This window comes from Cryptotermes secundus, unplaced genomic scaffold, assembly GCF_002891405.2.
Source record: "Cryptotermes secundus unplaced genomic scaffold, Csec_1.0 scaffold2, whole genome shotgun sequence".
NCBI lineage: Eukaryota > Metazoa > Arthropoda > Insecta > Blattodea > Kalotermitidae > Cryptotermes > Cryptotermes secundus.
In genome coordinates this window covers 445,955-464,036 of record NW_019728496.1, presented here as the reverse complement: position 1 = coordinate 464,036, position 18,082 = coordinate 445,955, and the positions used below count along the sequence as shown (strand labels likewise).

Genomic DNA, 18,082 nt, shown 5'->3' with positions numbered 1-18,082 from the left:
CATTCATGATGACCTACATGTATTTCTCTGGATGCCTCAAGTGTAACTTGCATATGACTCACTAAATATAAACAGAAAATAAATATTCTGAACATGTGTACAGAATAATAGAACATATTTTATGTTCACTATCCTTTCCCCATAAAGAGCCGGGACAGTGACTGGCTACAGGCTGGATGACCAAGGGGTCAGAGTTTGAGTCCTTGTAGGGTCAGGAATTTTCACTTCTCTATGTCATCTAGACCAGCTCTGGGGACCACTGGGGTATGAAGCTGACCACTCACCTCTAGCTAGTTCCAAGGTCAAAAAATGTGGATCTATATATCTACTCCCCAATATGTCTTCACAGTGTAGTTCTTAATTAGTTAAGCACAGAGAAAACTTTACTTTTTTTATCCTTTTCCTGTAAGTGCTGTGGTTTTTGAGATTATTAAAAAAAACACATTTTTATGCAGTATCATCTCATGAGTCTATAACCACTGGACTCATGTTGCTATAATTTTATAGCGGAAGTCTTTGCCCAAATTTGGTAAGCCACCTCAAATTTCACAGATGGGAGCACGGGATGTGGCACTTTACACAAAAGCTTAAATATGAAGCTAATGTGCCAGAATTGTTATGCTATGTATACATTATGTAACTTGTTAAATTTTAATCCTGCCTTGTCACATTTAACATTTGAGAATGCCCTGAAAAGTCTTCAGAAGCAGAGCATTCAAATCACAGACAAAAATATGTGAGCATGGACTACTCTTCAGGATGATCCTTCCGATGATACGTTTACACTTCTGTGTATTATTTAATTATAAAACTGTACAATGAAAGTGTACAACGTGAAATAAAGGGAAATTTATGAGCACTGAGGTTCTTATGGCAGTGACTTTGTACATTACTGTCTTATGTGATGTGGTACCATGTAGTCTGATAAGACTGTTACCATTTCAGGGTGGGAAATGAAGGCAATAGTTTCCTTCAGAATGCTAGTAATTACCAGAGTACACTGCCTCACATCCTAGAAGACAGTCATCTTTGAAAAGGGACTATGTTGGTACTATGAACATCTTTTCTGCTTATAGGTAAACACACAGTTTAGCATAGTCACTATTAAATTGTAAAACAGGTCATCATTTTCAGGTTTTTTTTTACATTTAAATTCATTAACAGTGGCAATAATTAAGAACTAGGAATTCAAAATAAGCTGTAAGCAGGTGTATTATTAGGTTCTAAAGGGTTCTGACAATGGTGGATGACACACAGAATTAATAGGTTTTTGGACTTTTTCCATCGTTCGGAATTCTAGGTAATAGAGGACATGACGTTTCAGAAACTGGATCTGTTTCTGTCTTCAGGTGAGAAAGGAAGACACGTACTCAGTTGGGCCCCATAAAAAGAGCTAATCTCAATCACTGGATGATACCTAGAATTCCGGATGATGGAAAAAGTCCAAAAACCCAGTAATTCCAGGTGTATTATTGTTACAATATACGACGCGAGTTAAACCAATAGGAGTAAATATAAGTTGGTATGAAAATCATAACCACTGTTGCACTGCTGGAAATAGAGCCTCTAATAATATAGTTTATGTAGTTTATAATCAGTTGGTAATGGGATGCTGTGTTGCTTACAAGTTATATGCACAATATGCATGCTATCCAAACATAATTGTTTTCTGCTGTTTCACTGGGAAGTTAAATAATATATCTACACTACGACAATCTGTGCGAGCTAGGATACCACAGTTGGTATAGTAACTGGCTACAGGCTGGACAGTCAAGGGATCAGAGTTCAAGTCCCAGTGGGTGTAAGTTTTTCTCCTTTCCCCTTTCCACATTGTCTAGACCAGTTCTGGGGCCAACCAAGTCCCATATCCAATGGGTACCTGTGGCTCCATCCCCGGGAGTAAAGCAGCCAGAGACATGAAGCTGACCACTCACCTCCAACTAGTGTTGGGGGTCAAGAATACATGGATCTATACGTCCATCCCCCATACGCCTACATCACATAGTGCTTACTTAGTTAAGCACAGAGACTTTAACCTTTTACCAAGGTAAACTGAATACATAAAAAAACAAATTTACTGTTCCTAGTTTCCCTCCACCCACTTAACTGCAACTTCAATACACGTAACAAAGCTCTGACAGGAGCTGGTTTCTCAGTGTGGAGCCTTGGATTCAATCCTAGGTGACTTCACGTAAGATTTATAGTGAAGGGGCACTGTTACAGGTTACATGTTTTTCTCACATTCTCTTTGCTTTCCTCCCATTAATCATCATTCCACTATTGCTTCATATCATCTATCTAATCATTGTTCTGCCATTGCTGCATATCATCTGTTACTGCCCCCTGAGATTTTCAGTAGCCCTGACCACACAGTTGGTTGATTACAGAGTAAGGAAGTTGATGCTTTTTGTCTGCTGATGAGTGACAGGAATATTGTTACATTTTAGTTTATGGTTTCAGTTTGTGTTTATTACTGTGTTCAGAAGTCACAAACAGGATGCAAGGAAAATTAATTAGCATTTATGCTAACAGCTGTCCTCTATTTGGTACCAATTGGATTGTATCCCAGGTTAGACCTACTTACACAGACAAACAACATTTTGCAACAAAATAAAGCATTTATTTAATGAATATATCAAGACAATCCATAATAACCACACAACAGAACACCGTGCTATAATAAAGTACAAGACATACACACTACAGGTCACTGTGTTACATCTCAGTCACAACACATGTAATGTATGGGCATCACAATGCACATTATAACCACACCCTGTAAAATGCACAATTTTGATTTATTATAGGTCTTAATTCCTCATATCAATACGACGTGATGTCTGCACAGAATGTAGATACATTTTATCCATTAGATGATCAAACAGATTGATTCTGCATATTATTTTCATTTATTTGCATTTTACTTATGTCCACTGTCAGTAACTCAAGGTTATATATATACAGCATAAAACGACTGAATTATAGTGAATAATGTATGACCATGATGTTTGAAGACACTGAGAAAAAACATAAAATCAGGCTTGTCTGAGTTGCCTGCTCCTGACATATTACCATGAAATGAATGTACTATATTGTACAGAGTGGAGATGGTGTTGAGTTCATGGACAACTCTTATATTGTATTTGGAATGAACTGTTTTACCGTTTTTGTGAGCCATATATATGTTACCTTGAAAGAATGCTGAAGGCATCTGTATGTTAGCTTTTAAGAGCAAAAAATACTGGTAAGAAAGATTCTGGCCTGTCAGATAAGAAGTGTAAATAACAAATACAAAGATATATTTTGTAAAATGTTCTGAAAGATAACTCCCTATTCAAAACTTGCCATTTTGTATCAAAGGTCATACTTCTGACAAGGGCTCCTTTCTGTCAGTATAAAACACTATGATTTTCTCATACAACACAAACATAAAAATGTTGTTCATAATGAGGGAATACTGGAAGACAGTGAAATAAAGTTACAATTTCATGGCCTTAAGTTCTTCCATAGCATGTGGCTTTAATTATACAATGAAATTATTTGTCCAACTAGCCACATAAAAGCAAGCAGTGTTAAATAACATATATGGTGAATAAATGTAATCATTTACAGTTATTCACTGTGTGTGATAAAGATATATTGGAAAAATGAATAACGTCACTGTACAGCCTAATTTAAGATTTGTGGTTAATTCTGTAAAAGAGAAGAAGACTTTAAAATTAAATTAAAATTAAAACTAAGCCCCCTTAACCCAAGCACTTTTCTTTATAGAAAGAGCATTATTTCTGGCAAGCTGAGTCAGTAAACAGTTCATGATATTATTCTTACGGATGTCAAAAGACTTCATATTTGTTCTGAATAATGAATAACAATTCCTAGGTCATTGATGAGCTGGAGTTGTTTAATTTGTCTTCTTATCCCTAGACATAAGTTAGTGTTCTCTATGCACATTAAGCATCTTACAATACATGTCACTGTGAACTCACAAGCATCACAGAATTCTTATTATCAGAAGCCAGAGCACTGTAATGTGCAGTACCCTGTTGTGTGTCAGTAATGCTATATCTAGACATACACATAATTTGCTGTGAATATTAACAACCACTTGCATCCCCAAAACATATAGCTCTTCATGCAGACCAGACTGCAGTGTCAACAAACTGTTACAATGAGCAACATGCATGCTACATGAAGGGTGTAGGCATCCCTAAAGCATAACTGTTACTCCACAAGTGAAATGTTCAGAGGAAAAAACACAGCAAACACAAAGAGTGCACAAACAAGGATAACACTCATTCATCTCTCATTTTGTATGAAATGGATTTTGAATTTAATTTTTCTTCATTTTTAAGATTCCAAAGGACTCTATTAATGAGTTACATGTGTCTGTCCATCTTCAATCCAGCAGTCTCTTCAGAAGTGTTACTTGGTTCCTTTCTTTTAAGAAATGTATAACATGTATTAGTTTCCAGAAAGTATAAAATCCTAACAAGGCCAACACAAGCCAGTCTGACAAAAGAACAGTGACTGATGCATCATTGTAACTGGACCTGTAAGATATGTATGGTGACATTTACCAGATGTTTGAATTTCAAATTTACATTAATTTTTGATAATCCTAAAATGTGCTATGACAGCTGACTGTGTTTTTATACCAGTATTATAATATACTTCCGTTTCAGCCCTGCTCAATAGCTCATCATATTTCTCCTCCATTCATGTGTCTGCCGTCTGGGGTGGTGACAGTGGGTAGTCTGACAGTTACCAACATTCTGAAGGAAACTGCTGCCTTCAACTTTATGGCAAAATATGTAAAAATTATCTACAAGATTGCATGATATCACAATCCAGAAGACACAAATCTTCACAGTCAAAGCCATAAGAACCACAGATCTTTCCTTTTTAGCTTATGTGACACAGCACATGGATTTTCACGAGTTTATTACAGTGAGATTAATTCTGCACCCATCAGCTGTGCTGCTTATTTTATGCTCAATTTTACCTCGCACCATGAACTTACACACTAAAAGAAATCTTTCTCATTATTTCCAGCCTAAGGAACAAATATTTTCACCCTCATTTCTGTTCTACTTCAAACATAACAAGGACAGAGAACAAAATTTTATGTGTATGTTTTTCTGATGTGCACATAAACTGTTAAGTAAAAAAAGTAAAGCTATCCTTGTAACAAGAAGTAAAGGCCCATAGGGTTAGAGACGTTGAGGGTCCCACATTATATAGACAATCGGCTCAAAGATGGCGGTAAGGTTGTCAGCCTTATGCGCCGGCCACGCTTTACTCACCAGGAAAATTATTTAATTAATTCCTGGTACTCATTTCTGTTAGGGGCTGAGTCGATCCGAGGGCCATAGTGTGACTGGAAGGATTAGGTCAACTGAAAAAAATCCAATGACCTCACTGGGACTTGAACCCACGACCTTCCAGCTTGTAGCATAGAGCCTCAACCAACTATGCTACCGCATGCCCCTGTACAGAAACTATTGCAACACACAATTCTGGATGACGGCTGGACCGTTCCAGTACATCAAGATGTATCCAAAAGAAATCTGTCTTAGGGTACTAATTCCAGGGCAGAGAGCAGAGCCTTGTTTTATAAGTTCCACAAAAATCTCTAAACTTTCTGAACTGTTATCAACAGTAAACAGTTAAAAGTATATTAGAATTCAATTTCTTAATGTTTTTATGAAAGATGAACCAATAGTTTAAAACCCTGGACCTTATCTGGGTTTATTCTTAAAATGCTGTTTTGGAAACCACTTCCACTAATCTGAAGAGTCCATCAGAAAGAGCTAGTCTTAATCATTAGACAAGTGAAATACATAATAAAATTAAAATGAATTGGTGTGTAAATTGCACAGTTATGCACACATTTTATTTTTAAAAAGAAACATGAAAATATTATCGAGCCCCTATGATGTGAGGTAAGCTACATGTGTTGCAAATGAAAACGCAACTTACACAAGTGAAAAAAATGCACTTATGGGCTACCCGAAAAAGCATTTGGACACTGCCACCTTAAAGGACACCTTTTCAAACTGGGACTGACAGATGACCCAACCTGTGAAAGGCGCCTACAAGAAGACAAATTAGTCACACATATCGTATGTGATTGTGAGGCCATAGCTTAATTAAGATTTCATCACGTGGGTCAGTTCTTCATGGAACCAAGTGACTTTTATGATGCCCCCATAAATAAAGTCCTACATTTCATTAGGAATAATAAAGGGTTATTCCAAAGGGGGAAGCACAATAGATCATTGAAGGTCGAACTGCCCCTTACACACATATAAACATATATACATACCCTACAAAGCATGTCACTGCAAACAGCAATATCTACCATAACACGATTTAGTTTCTAGTTCAAAACAAAATATAAAGAACAGACCAAGAGATCACATCCAAAACTTTAGACAGCAGTAATCTTCTATAAAATGTCTGGTTTTACATGCATGTCACAACACGCGCATCAACATATCCCCAAATACCTTTAAAAAGAAAACAAAGGAGCGGCTGTGCTGGATCTGAGGTTCTGACAATGGTGACTAAGAAGAGCAGGGTCTTATGGGTTGTAACACCATACAGTTTGCAGCCAGCCTGACATTTTGGAGGAACATGTAACCTCCATTTTCAGGGTCAACCCAAGCATGAAATCAACCTCAGCAGGCACCCAGCTCCCTCTAAAATTGTCAGGCTCCCTCAGAACCACTCACGTTAAAATCCCAAAGACCACATTCTCCAGAGAATTATCTAGTTCAACAACTGGTATTTCACACATACCTCTAATGTCATCCTGCCAGATCAGAATCTTGTTACTATGCCCTGTTCTTTTGCTACAAAGTGTATGAATATGATAACAGCATTATTTGCATACAGGATTGAAGAATCCTGCTGAAAACCTTGATCACTTTTAGCCAATCTCAAGACATTCCACCCAGACAAAAACTGCCCCCACATATGACCAAAACTTCATTCCTATAATAGACACCCCAAAATAACCAAATTCAAAGCAGAATATACACATATACAAAGAAGACACTCTCACTGAGACCCCCTTCCTTTCATATAAAGAATTTAAATGATAAGGATATTCTTACCACATTTACTGATTTCAATAAAATTTTCATCAGCATTGTGAAACAGCCCTTAAAAATCACAATACATTACAAGTCATGTTTTTTTCTAACACTCCTTCTTATAACAAAGTACAATCAATTCAAACAAGCAAATTAATCACAAATACTATATGTTCAACATATGCAGCAAGCTGAGTAGAGTGCTTTGCACTCAAGAGTTCATAAACATATAACTATGTCATTAAAAAAGTCTACGCAAATATATTAAAAATATTTTGCTTCAATTACTTTCAAAGTGGTTTCGTTATATTCCCACCAGAGGAATAAAGACAAATACTTTTGAAAAGGTAAGCTTAGAGCAACACTGCTAATTCATTGCATACAAAGAGATGCTGGAACAGACAGATTGCAATTTTCTGAGCAAAGGCACTGAACTGTATATTTTTTCAAATACTGCTGGAAGACAGATAAAGCTGTCTTGAAAGACAGCACATAGAGTATGCGCTGATATCATGCACTTACCACATCCTAGACTGTGAAGAAACTTGGAACATGCACATAAAGAAGGGAATTAACTCAGTCCTCACACGTGGAAGCCCTTCATATTTTCCTGTACATGGGACATCGGGTCCAAGCTAAACTTCTCTTGAGGCCTTGGGAGCTACATCATTGTCGAGCATTTGATCAATTCTGTTTTGCAACTGTTCAATATTCATGTCATTGCTAGCCTGAGGTGGTTGTCCTGCAACTGCCAAGTCTTGCACCAGCATGGCAGGTGCTAGCTGTGAACTTGAGCTCCCAACAAATGGCACAGCAAACGGAATGTTACCTAACATTTGCTCAGGACTAGCCATGGCCCTGGAACTACTCTTCATGGGCAACTTGTCTGCTACAGGAGGGGCATTTGTACTACTTGGTGAGCTGCGTACCTTGTTATCAGCTGGGTCCTGGTTCACCAAAGGCTGCTGCAGGACATTCATTTGGATGTCTGGGTTCATGTCACTGTCTCGAGCAGCAGCAGCTGGCGAGGAAACAGATGAGGCAGGTGAAGGTAATGGAACTGCATCAGAGCCCTTCACAGGTGCCTTATGATTATTATCTATATCCTGTTTCCCTTCTGAAGGCCTCTCAATAGGTAGATTTCTCTTGTATGATTCCAGGTCTCTCTGCAAATTATTATATTCAAAACATTATAAAATGTTAGATTTAAAACAGAAATTAATACTAAAATCTAAAACATAGAATAGTTCCAATGAAATTATGGAACACTGCATTTCTGATGTTAATTCACAAACCTCCCTTTTCATCATGAAATCTTACATATGAATCGCTCTGTAAAAATATTGCACCAAAGTCTGGTGGAACAGGGGGAGCAATAAAATCCAAACCAAGTGGGGTCACATTGTATTTAGAGTGAGAATCATTCTGTCATTCCCACATGTCACATGATCTGCAGTTTGGTGTAGCAGCCATATGAATGTTACAGACAAAATGCTGGACCAAACCAAACAAACATGGCAGGCATGACATAAGTTTCAAAATAGGGAAAATGAACCATCACCTGTTATAGTATGAAGCATACAGAAGCTTTCCAGAAATAAGGCTGCAGTTTGTAATTCTTATGGAAATCATACACCTGTGTTTTGATCATAAAATTTTTGGAAAAGAGTGTGTTATTTATGCAGTAAGATGAAGTAATTTCCTGTTATTACAATAATACACTGAAAATTACAAAGGAACTGATCTGATTGTGCATGTAATAAGTGGCTCACTGCACTTCTTCATATAATCACTTTTATCACAAACTCAAACTTGAGATAAACAACAAACTAAGCACTTTTTTTATTGTTATGTTGATATGCTTACAACACAAGTTTGTCTTTATGACAGAAATGGAAGCAAGCTGTCATTTCACCTCCTCTTCCATTCATCTGACAACTTATGCACAATTCCGCTGGAAAAATTTTACAGTGATGAAAGAAAGCAGTTTGCTCCTTGCCTTTCTGATTACACATACATTCATGAAATATTTGTTTACAATTTTAGATGGTAAAATTCCCCATGAAAACTTCAGTACTTCTTGGGAAGCAGGAAGCAAAATGGGTTAAATGATCCCAAATGCAGCCACTGCAAACCAACTTCAGTACATATTCATAGTGTAACTGAATCACAGGCAAATATATGTTCTTTTTAATATGAATTATGATCTTTGTATATTATAAGTAGAGTCTCGCACAGTTTGAGTCTACCTCTGAAGAATTTTCATGTTTCCAAGTGTGCATTTCTGAACTTTCTTTTACCATGCAAGCAGAGTTTACAAATCTTTGTACAATATTGTGGCACATTTGTATTCATTCAGGTCTGAGTGTTGCATTGTACTGTATTGGTCCATTTAAACTCTTTGAGCCAATAAACAAGGACGAGCCTATGTATAAATTAAAATTCATAAAAATTAAACACTGCTGAATCAACCGAAAGAATCTTCATAATATACCGTTACTTTGTCCAGTTCCCTTTTCAGCTGTATGTTTTCTTTCTCCAGGAAGTTTATCTTGCTAGAGGTCTTTGATGTCTGCTTGAGTAGCTCATCAAGTTGCTTCTCAAGATTTGTATTCTCTACTTCCAGTTTAGTGTACTCCGACTGCAACACGAGAAACAGCGAGGTACAGCAAAACCCTGCTAATTGGATTTATTGGACCCTTACAAACTGTAACTACAATTACAGCACTATCCCTAATTTGCACTCTTTACAGTTCACTATGGCACACACTATATCTTTTACATTTGGCCTATGTACTGCCTGGTAATGGTTTCCAATACTATCCTCTTCTTCTACTGCTCAACAACTACTGTTCTCACTGGCTTGGCAACCCTCACACAACTAGCCCATGACAGCAACTCTGGTTCTGCTATCCCAGCTTTCAGCAGACATGTCACAATATTTTATCTATCCCCAACAAAATACCATACAGACAAAAACATTTTATTAAAGATGGAGACAACAGGTCAACTGACCAACTCTGTAACAAGACAAATGATGGAGAAGTATTATGAATATAGCATGGACTGGCATATGCTATTTGTACATTTTAGACAAGGACTGGACTGTGTTAACAGAGAAAGACTTTATGAAGCGATGAAACAGACGAAAACACTAGATACATCAATTAGGCTAACTCGAATGACAATGAATATTACACAAGCAAAAGTTAAAATAAATAATAAACTAAGGGCAAAATTAGAATTTAATGCTGGAGTCAAGCAAGGGGATGGTTTATCAGCGGTACTATTCATAGTAGCATTACAAAGTATAATAAAGAGTATTGATCAGAGAGGAACAATTTATAAAAAAATCAAGCCAAATATGTGCATATGCAGATGACATTGTCATTATAACTAGAGCCAGAGAAAAGATAATCGAGATATATAAGAAAATGGAAGAAAAAGCAGGGAAGATAGGTTTAGAAGTAAATGAAAGAAAAACAAAATATACGATTATGTCAACATCAGAAAGTAGAAGGAAACCATAAGATTTAAAGGTAGAAGGGAAATTATATACAGGAGTGAGTAGTTTTAAATATTTAGGAAACATAATCAATAATGGGAATAGAAATGATAATTGTATTAAGGTAAGGATACAAGCTGGAAGCAGGGCCTACTTTGCAAATCTGAGTACACTTAAAAAGTAATATATTATCAACAGCAGCTAAGCTACAAGTATACAAAACATTAATAGGACCTGTTGCTACATACGGGGCAGAAACATGGACCTTAATAGTAATGGAAGAGAAGGCACTGAGAATGTTAGAGAGAAAAATAATACGCAAAATATACGGACCAGTGATGGAAAATAATACATGGAGGATAAGATACAATGAAGAGATAAGCACATTAGTGAAAGGAGAAGATACAGCAAGATTTATCAAGTCACAGAGAATAAGATAGTTGAGAGATGTCAAAAGAATGGAAAATAATGCAATGCCAAAGAGAATGTTAAAATGAAGGCTATATTGCAAAAGAAGAAAAGGAAGACCCAGGATGAGATGGCTAGACGATGTTGAGAACAACCTGCAGATGAAGGTGAAAGGATGGGTAGAGAAGATGAGTAATAGAGAGCAGTGGGGATTGGTTGTAAAGGAGGCCAAAGCTCACCCATGGCTGTAGCGCCGAGTGGTAGGTAGGCAGGAGGCAACAGGTCCTTCCAACACATGTACACTACACTTGTTAACTATCTAACAGCATACATAGCTTCTCATCCCAGAACATGGTCACTCCCATATTCACCACCTTCTTAAGAACCTCACACCTCATGCAATGTTTCCTGAAGTCAAATAAAATAAAAACTGATCCCTGTGGTTTTATCATAAAAGTAATTACAGCTTCATGTACCTAAGTACTTCATGTGGAAGAGGGGTTAGTTTTAATTTGAACCTCCTTTATCCCAGGGGAGGGAAGCCCTAATACCAACTTGGAAAGAGGTTCCCAAATCCAGTCTTGGTGTCTTGATGCACAGCAAAGCCGTCAACATTTTTACTGGGAAGAAACCTTAGCCATCCACTCTACAGAGTGTCATTGTCAAAGCTTCAGCCAATTAATGATTTATTATGATTAAGAATTTTATAATTAGAAAACCACATTAATGCACTAGCAGTGAACCTACTAGACAATAATGAAACTACACAAAGACTGAAAAGATACTGTTCTAACTCTACCAGAAAGATCTGAGTATAGCACCAATACAAGAATTAAAATGATACTTAACTAACAAAAAAAAAGTATATGTGTTACAGCATTGGGCGTAACTCATTCGCCAACCAGCACTTATTGAACATATACATTTATTGCAGACTCTTCAGATTATGCGGACCAGGTGTGTATGTGTGTGTGTGTGTGTGTGTGTGTGTGTGGGGGGGGGATTTTATGATCTCTCAGTAACAAATCAAAATGATATTCATTATGAATTAAAGAGCAGATTATATCAAGAAATTATCCACTTTTAAACAATACCTTTCCATGCATACTTAGACCACCCTCTCATCTGTGCATGCTACAAATCTGTTCAGAATCTTCTGTCTTCCTGTCCTCTTTAATAATCAAAGGTAAAATAAGCAAAAGAATAATTTTATTTCATACTGGCATGAACCTGACTTCTTACTGAATGGGAAGAACATAGTTTGAGGATGTTTGAGTGCGGACTAGAATATTTGAACCACAAGAAAGAGGAAATAACAGGCGAAGAGGGCTGATTACATAATGGGCACTTCATAATTTGTACTCTTCAGTCTATTGGTAGGATGAAATGGTCAGGTTGTGCAGCATTATTGAGGGAAATAAAAAATGCATATAAAATTTGGATTATAAAAACTCAAGGGCCAAGCCTAGAAGAGATAATATCATCAAAATGGAACTTAAACAGAAGGATACATTCTAACGTGGGAGGGGTGGGGCTTTTGTAAAAGGTGATATTTCCTTATAGCAGCAAGTAATTTCTTGACGAACAGAGTGAATATCAAGTTTCGACACTTGGCAAGGTAACACATCTTGAAACTAGCAAGTTGGCTCAAGCAGTAATGCTTCTAACTTGCATTTGAAATTTTCCCAGTTCAAATCTCAGCTATGACACCAACTATCTTGAGGTCTCTGTAGTTTTCTTCAGTCCCTCCAGGGAAATGGTGGATCAGTACCTTAGATTAAGATATGATCACTTGCTTCCAAAGCCTTCCCAATTCATTATTCACATTTCCTGGGGAGAAAAGCGCGGACGGTGTGTAAGGCTGACAACCTTACCACCACCTTTGAGCCGATTGCTGATTGTATAGATAATGTGGGACCCTCAACGTCTCACAACCCTATGGGTCCTACGCGGCCTGGTACAGGGATAGCTTTACTTTTCTTTTTACTTTACCTACATCCAATCACTATCGTAGAAAGTAACAATTACCTTCAGGGAATTAAGGGATTTCTTGTGTCCTGCCTGAGCCTGTGCCAGTTCAGCCTTTAGACTTTGTGCTTGAGACTCCAGTTTGCTCCGTTCCTCTGCTTGTGTGAGCTGTGCCTTTTGGCAGCCTTCTGTAAGATCCTCATGCTGACTCTGTCAATAGAAGATCACACACATATAAAATAGCATTGCTTAATTAAGTACACGAAGTATAGTAGGCATAATCATTCTTCAGTCTTCAATTACATGACTGATTTGTTGGACAGTGCCCATTCTCTGAGGTATGTCTGATATACACCATGTTCCAGGAGCTGGCTCTACTCATCTTTGTTGCTATTATTCTAACAGAATTTATTATTATTTTTTATATTTTATATTGGTGCCGATGGCTGGCATGAAACCCTTGACATTTTGAGCACTAGGCTAGTACACTGACTGCTAGACTATTGTGACAGTTCTGAGTTCAATCCATTCGTGCTACATGCCCTGCCCACCTCATCCTCCTTGACTTGATCATTCTAATTATACTTGGAGAAGCGTACAAGTTAAGAAGCTCCTCATTTTGCAGTTTTCTCCAACCTCCTGTCACAGTTATTTCCATATATTTTGTAATTTTATTTCAAAACATTGTGTTTTTGTGAACATTGAAATAAACATAACTTTCATGTGAACATATACTAATATAATGATACAAAAAAAACTGGGAACAGTAACATTTTAAAAATAAATCAATTCTTACAACCTAAACCCTTGATCAACATGTTAACGTGCCATCACCCACAGGTAGAAGTGATCTGCTTATGTGTAAATGTCACCTTCTTACATTAGAAGCAGTTACCTCAAGTAACTTATACTGTTGCTGTAGTGCACTGTGCTTGTTGTTTGCTTCTTTCTCGCTGTCAGCTCGCTTTTCTAATTCTTCACGTGTTTTTCGATGATCTGCTTTCTCTTGCTGCAGTGACTTTTCTAACCTCAGCTTATACTCAAATATAACTAGAACCACAAGAAAAATGAAGATGAAATTCAAGACGACATTATTCTTAACTTAAGTGTCCATATAGGCCCATAGCATTGCACACACACACACACCCGTGTGCAAACAATTAAATGGCTTCTCAAGTAGCATCTGCTTTGAACTCAAGGAAAAATTGGCAACATTTACTAAATATTTTCCACTGCTTCCCTTTTCCTCTCCAAGCAAGTGTTGCATCATTCCAGATTCATCTTTACAAACCTTTCCCTCATGTTACTTTCAACACTAAATAACCCCAGCGGTTGATGTAACACTGACATTATCTAAATGAACAAACACATGCATACAAAATAAAGGAGTATATCTTTACATTTTTCACAAATGTAGGAGATAAGAATGCATGCAAAATTTTGTTGAGATATCCTTATATAAGACACCTCTTGGAAAATCTAATGTTAATGGGAGAATAACATTATGATGGGCCTTAACGATTTATAGTGTAAGAGTGGCAACATGTTGCATGTTGTTAAAGAATGCATGCAATGGCAACATCTTGTGAACATGGTAAATGGACAACTGCATTCCACATAAGGCAAGAAATTTCTTCAATGATGTTTCTCATTTCATCGTCATCATCTTCCTCCTCAACATCATCACACTGTGCCAGGAAACTGTTATGCCATTATTAGGAAGTTACCAGGACCTGTTTTCATCACACTATGGGAAACAGAATCGCCATACTCTAGAGACTGTTGAGCACCAAGGATTCTTCTTCTGTGATTCCCTACCATAGGTAAAACAACCCTAAACAATGTTTTAGGCACACTACAGATGGGTGAATATGGGACCCTGTCCCATGGAGATAGTTTTTAACTCCACTGCACAATACGGTGACTGACTACTCATGTCTCTCTGGTATATTCTGACATAATTACAATATTTATTGCCAGATCTTCACATTTTTGCTGTTTTTTGCAAGCATATGTGTGTTAATTACATAATTTTGAATTCTTTTTTACTTCACATGGATAATCCACAAATATGAGAAATCTAAGTTTCTCATGGAAGTGACTATGAATGTTCTACCATGAAGATGGAGGCAGTGGGTTCCTCTGATCCACTGATACCCATCTATCAGATTACATATCATCATATTCCAGGAGACAGTTGTCTTTTTAATCCACAAATAATTGCTCACCGACTGTAATTTGTGTGCAGGATAGAAGAAATAGTGTTCTTACCCTGAAGTTGAGCAGATAAGGATTCTTGCTGCTGTTGGCACTTGTCTGCCACCTTGCGGGCATCATCTAGCTGCAACTGTGCACCATGAAAAACATACACTGCCACGCCTACCACAACCACAACAGCTACATATAGGAACAGTCGACTTCTGGTCCCGCGGACCAGCCGCGACCCGCTCATTCTTCTTCTGACTGCCTGCCTGATGCTGGCAGGCTTGCCACCTCACAGCATGGTACCACTAAAATCAATCATAACACTGCTGTAATAAGTCACTTCATTTTTAACTTATGGAGCTTGTGGGTACATTTCTGAATGGGTAGAGTCAACATGCTAAGATGAATATGATCAGCAAGGTTAGGTGGTAACCCACACATTGTAAGGGAGCTATGACAGCTCAGTCTATACAGTAGCTAGACTATGTGCTACATGAACGAAGAATTGAGGCTTGAAAAAAGGGGGGAACGTCCAGATTGATACGGTTGGAAGATGCAGAGAATGATTTATGAGAGATAAAACTGAAAATATGGCAACAAACAGCAAATAATAGAGAACAATGGACATCAGTCATAAATTAGGCCAAGGTTCTTAGGGGACTGTAGATGCAAGAAGAATGTATGCAATGTAAGACTTCACTAATTCTGCCTGCAGCTTTGTATCTGTAATATATGAACAGATGTTGTGAAGCCCACTTGCAAGGGTGTGATGAAGAAATGTCAATTCCATAATTTTTGTAATAATCATCCAGATAATTATATATTACTACTTGACATGTTGGAAGATACAGCACAGTAACTTGTCAAAATGTTTAATACAGGAGTTTCATGAACCTATAAAAACCATTTCAATTGTAGCAGTATCATAAATATTTCAAAAGAAAATATCTTATCTAACATAACCCACTCTGCCTTGTCTTTCACTAGATTTATTCACTTACAGTCATCAAACATAACACAACATATTTATTTCTGCAATTCATTTAATGATGATTTGAATATCCAAGGCTATAGAGTATCAAATGATTTGATGACGGAAGAAGACTGGTGATGGTCATGACTTAACATAACATACAATTCCAGCTTTTGCACAGAGGGCCTAAAATCTAAGTCAGGTTAATCAGTGACCTGTCCAAGACTCAAGCTGGGCATATTCAAAATATGAGTCAGAACTTTTACCACTTCAGCCAAATCACTCAGTAACAAAACTATGTGGGAAAATAGCACATGGGTCAAATGCACTGGGTGGAAGATGTCATAATCACGCTCCTGTTTATGATACACTGGGAAATTACTTATATTCCACATTTACATCATAATAAGAACAAGTATATGGAATTATTTGCACCGGTGATCATTTGATGTAATAAGTCATGCATTGCATAAATACAAAGCAATTCTGTATTCAATCTGTCTGGTATTTAAGAAAATTTGTTTCAATTAATGTCAGTCTAATATATAAATATGTATTACCAAACATCTCAGGTGTATGCCAGAAGGCCAAATTATACCAAAAAAAAAAGGCAAAATGTCAATTAGGATTTAAATTCTGACCTAAGTTCATACAACCAAATCAAGAGAGCAAAGATCATAACCCCTATCATGAGTCCACTTCGATATTTAAATACTATTGATGTGGTCTATAAACACGTATTTTCATGCAAACGTAACTTTAATACAGTCTGTTACTAAGTCTCAGTCTGCACTCTGTATTGAAAATTATATTCCTTGTAAAAAAAGTTTACTCCAATGTTGGTATTATTTTCGAATATCATCAACGATGTAAATCGTGCTAACATGATGTTAAAGATTTCTTCAACGTACGTAAGCCGAGGGTGCGGTCTCCTTTCACCTTCAAAGTTGTATTAACCATTAACACTTTCATTTAATTGCCGCCACAAGAATATCTCCCTATGATTAACCTAATTCTACTTACAGTTATCTTGACCGTGTCGCCATGGACATACGTTCCAAAAATAACAAGTGCAATGAGGAAGGATATTTAAGAGGTTCTCCTGGTGTTCTGTTACAACAATAAACTTCTTCCTTTCCTCCTCAGGCACATTGATGTGCTGTCAATTTCCCTCACACAAAAGTGTACAAGCCTACGAGGTCTGCAACCATCAATGTACTGAAATCAGGGTAGGCAACATATAAAGAATGTCACCGCTTTGTGCTAGTGAACAAGGTAGTTTATTACTTATGCTGAGAAACCAGGCGACATGTGTCGTATAAATGAAGCCATGAATATTGCGAATAAAATTAAATCGTATCTGGTACATTCTGTGTTCAATGTTCAGTGTACTGCGTTTCTGAACAGCAAAAGAGTACGAAACGGTGCGAAGTACAACCATCATGACGTTCTTCAACGTCTCATACTAGATGGCGTGGAGTTGCAATGACTGTATTCTCATACCATTGTGAAGTGTTTATATAGGCCCAGTTTGCGTCCGAGCGTATTAAGCATTTTGGCGTAAATTTGGGACTTTTTTCGTTTTTCATCAAGCCAGTTAAGGAAAAGAGGAAATTATGAACACTGTAGTAACGAAGGCGATCATATTAACTTTGTTTTCATTCACTTGAGGTTGCAGCTAAAAATGCTTTTGTGTATATTGGTAGAGAGAGAAGAAATTTGGCCACGGTTTTAAGTAAGTATTCAATTTGTATTTCGTCGGGAATATTCTATACCTAATAGTTACTGTAATAATGACGAGGTTCTTGTAATGTTGTTTTTCCCCCAATTGCTTTCCGTGCTGAATGCTGGACTGTAGAGCTGCCACATTTCCAGAATATGTTCCGCAATTGCATCTCTTCAGTGGGTCACCACGTAAATACAACA

The 18,082-nt window shown here is 37.2% G+C and overlaps 1 protein-coding gene across 2 annotated transcripts in view; it reads right to left on the bottom strand.

The window, feature by feature from the left end:
• Nucleotides 1-17,370, bottom strand: part of LOC111865114 (Golgi integral membrane protein 4) — a 28,558-nt gene extending 11,188 nt beyond the window's left edge. For both annotated transcript variants that reach the window (XM_023852848.1, XM_023852849.1), the window contains exons 1-6: nucleotides 17,180-17,370; nucleotides 15,250-15,488; nucleotides 13,874-14,028; nucleotides 13,039-13,188; nucleotides 9,592-9,738; nucleotides 8,027-8,263 (exon numbers count right to left, since the gene is read on the bottom strand). In XM_023852848.1, the coding sequence (XP_023708616.1) occupies nucleotides 8,027-8,263; nucleotides 9,592-9,738; nucleotides 13,039-13,188; nucleotides 13,874-14,028; nucleotides 15,250-15,430 (870 nt within the window). In that variant the 5' untranslated portion in view covers nucleotides 15,431-15,488; nucleotides 17,180-17,370. The remainder of the gene's footprint in view (nucleotides 1-8,026; nucleotides 8,264-9,591; nucleotides 9,739-13,038; nucleotides 13,189-13,873; nucleotides 14,029-15,249; nucleotides 15,489-17,179) is intronic.
• Nucleotides 17,371-18,082: the final 712 nt, after the last annotated feature.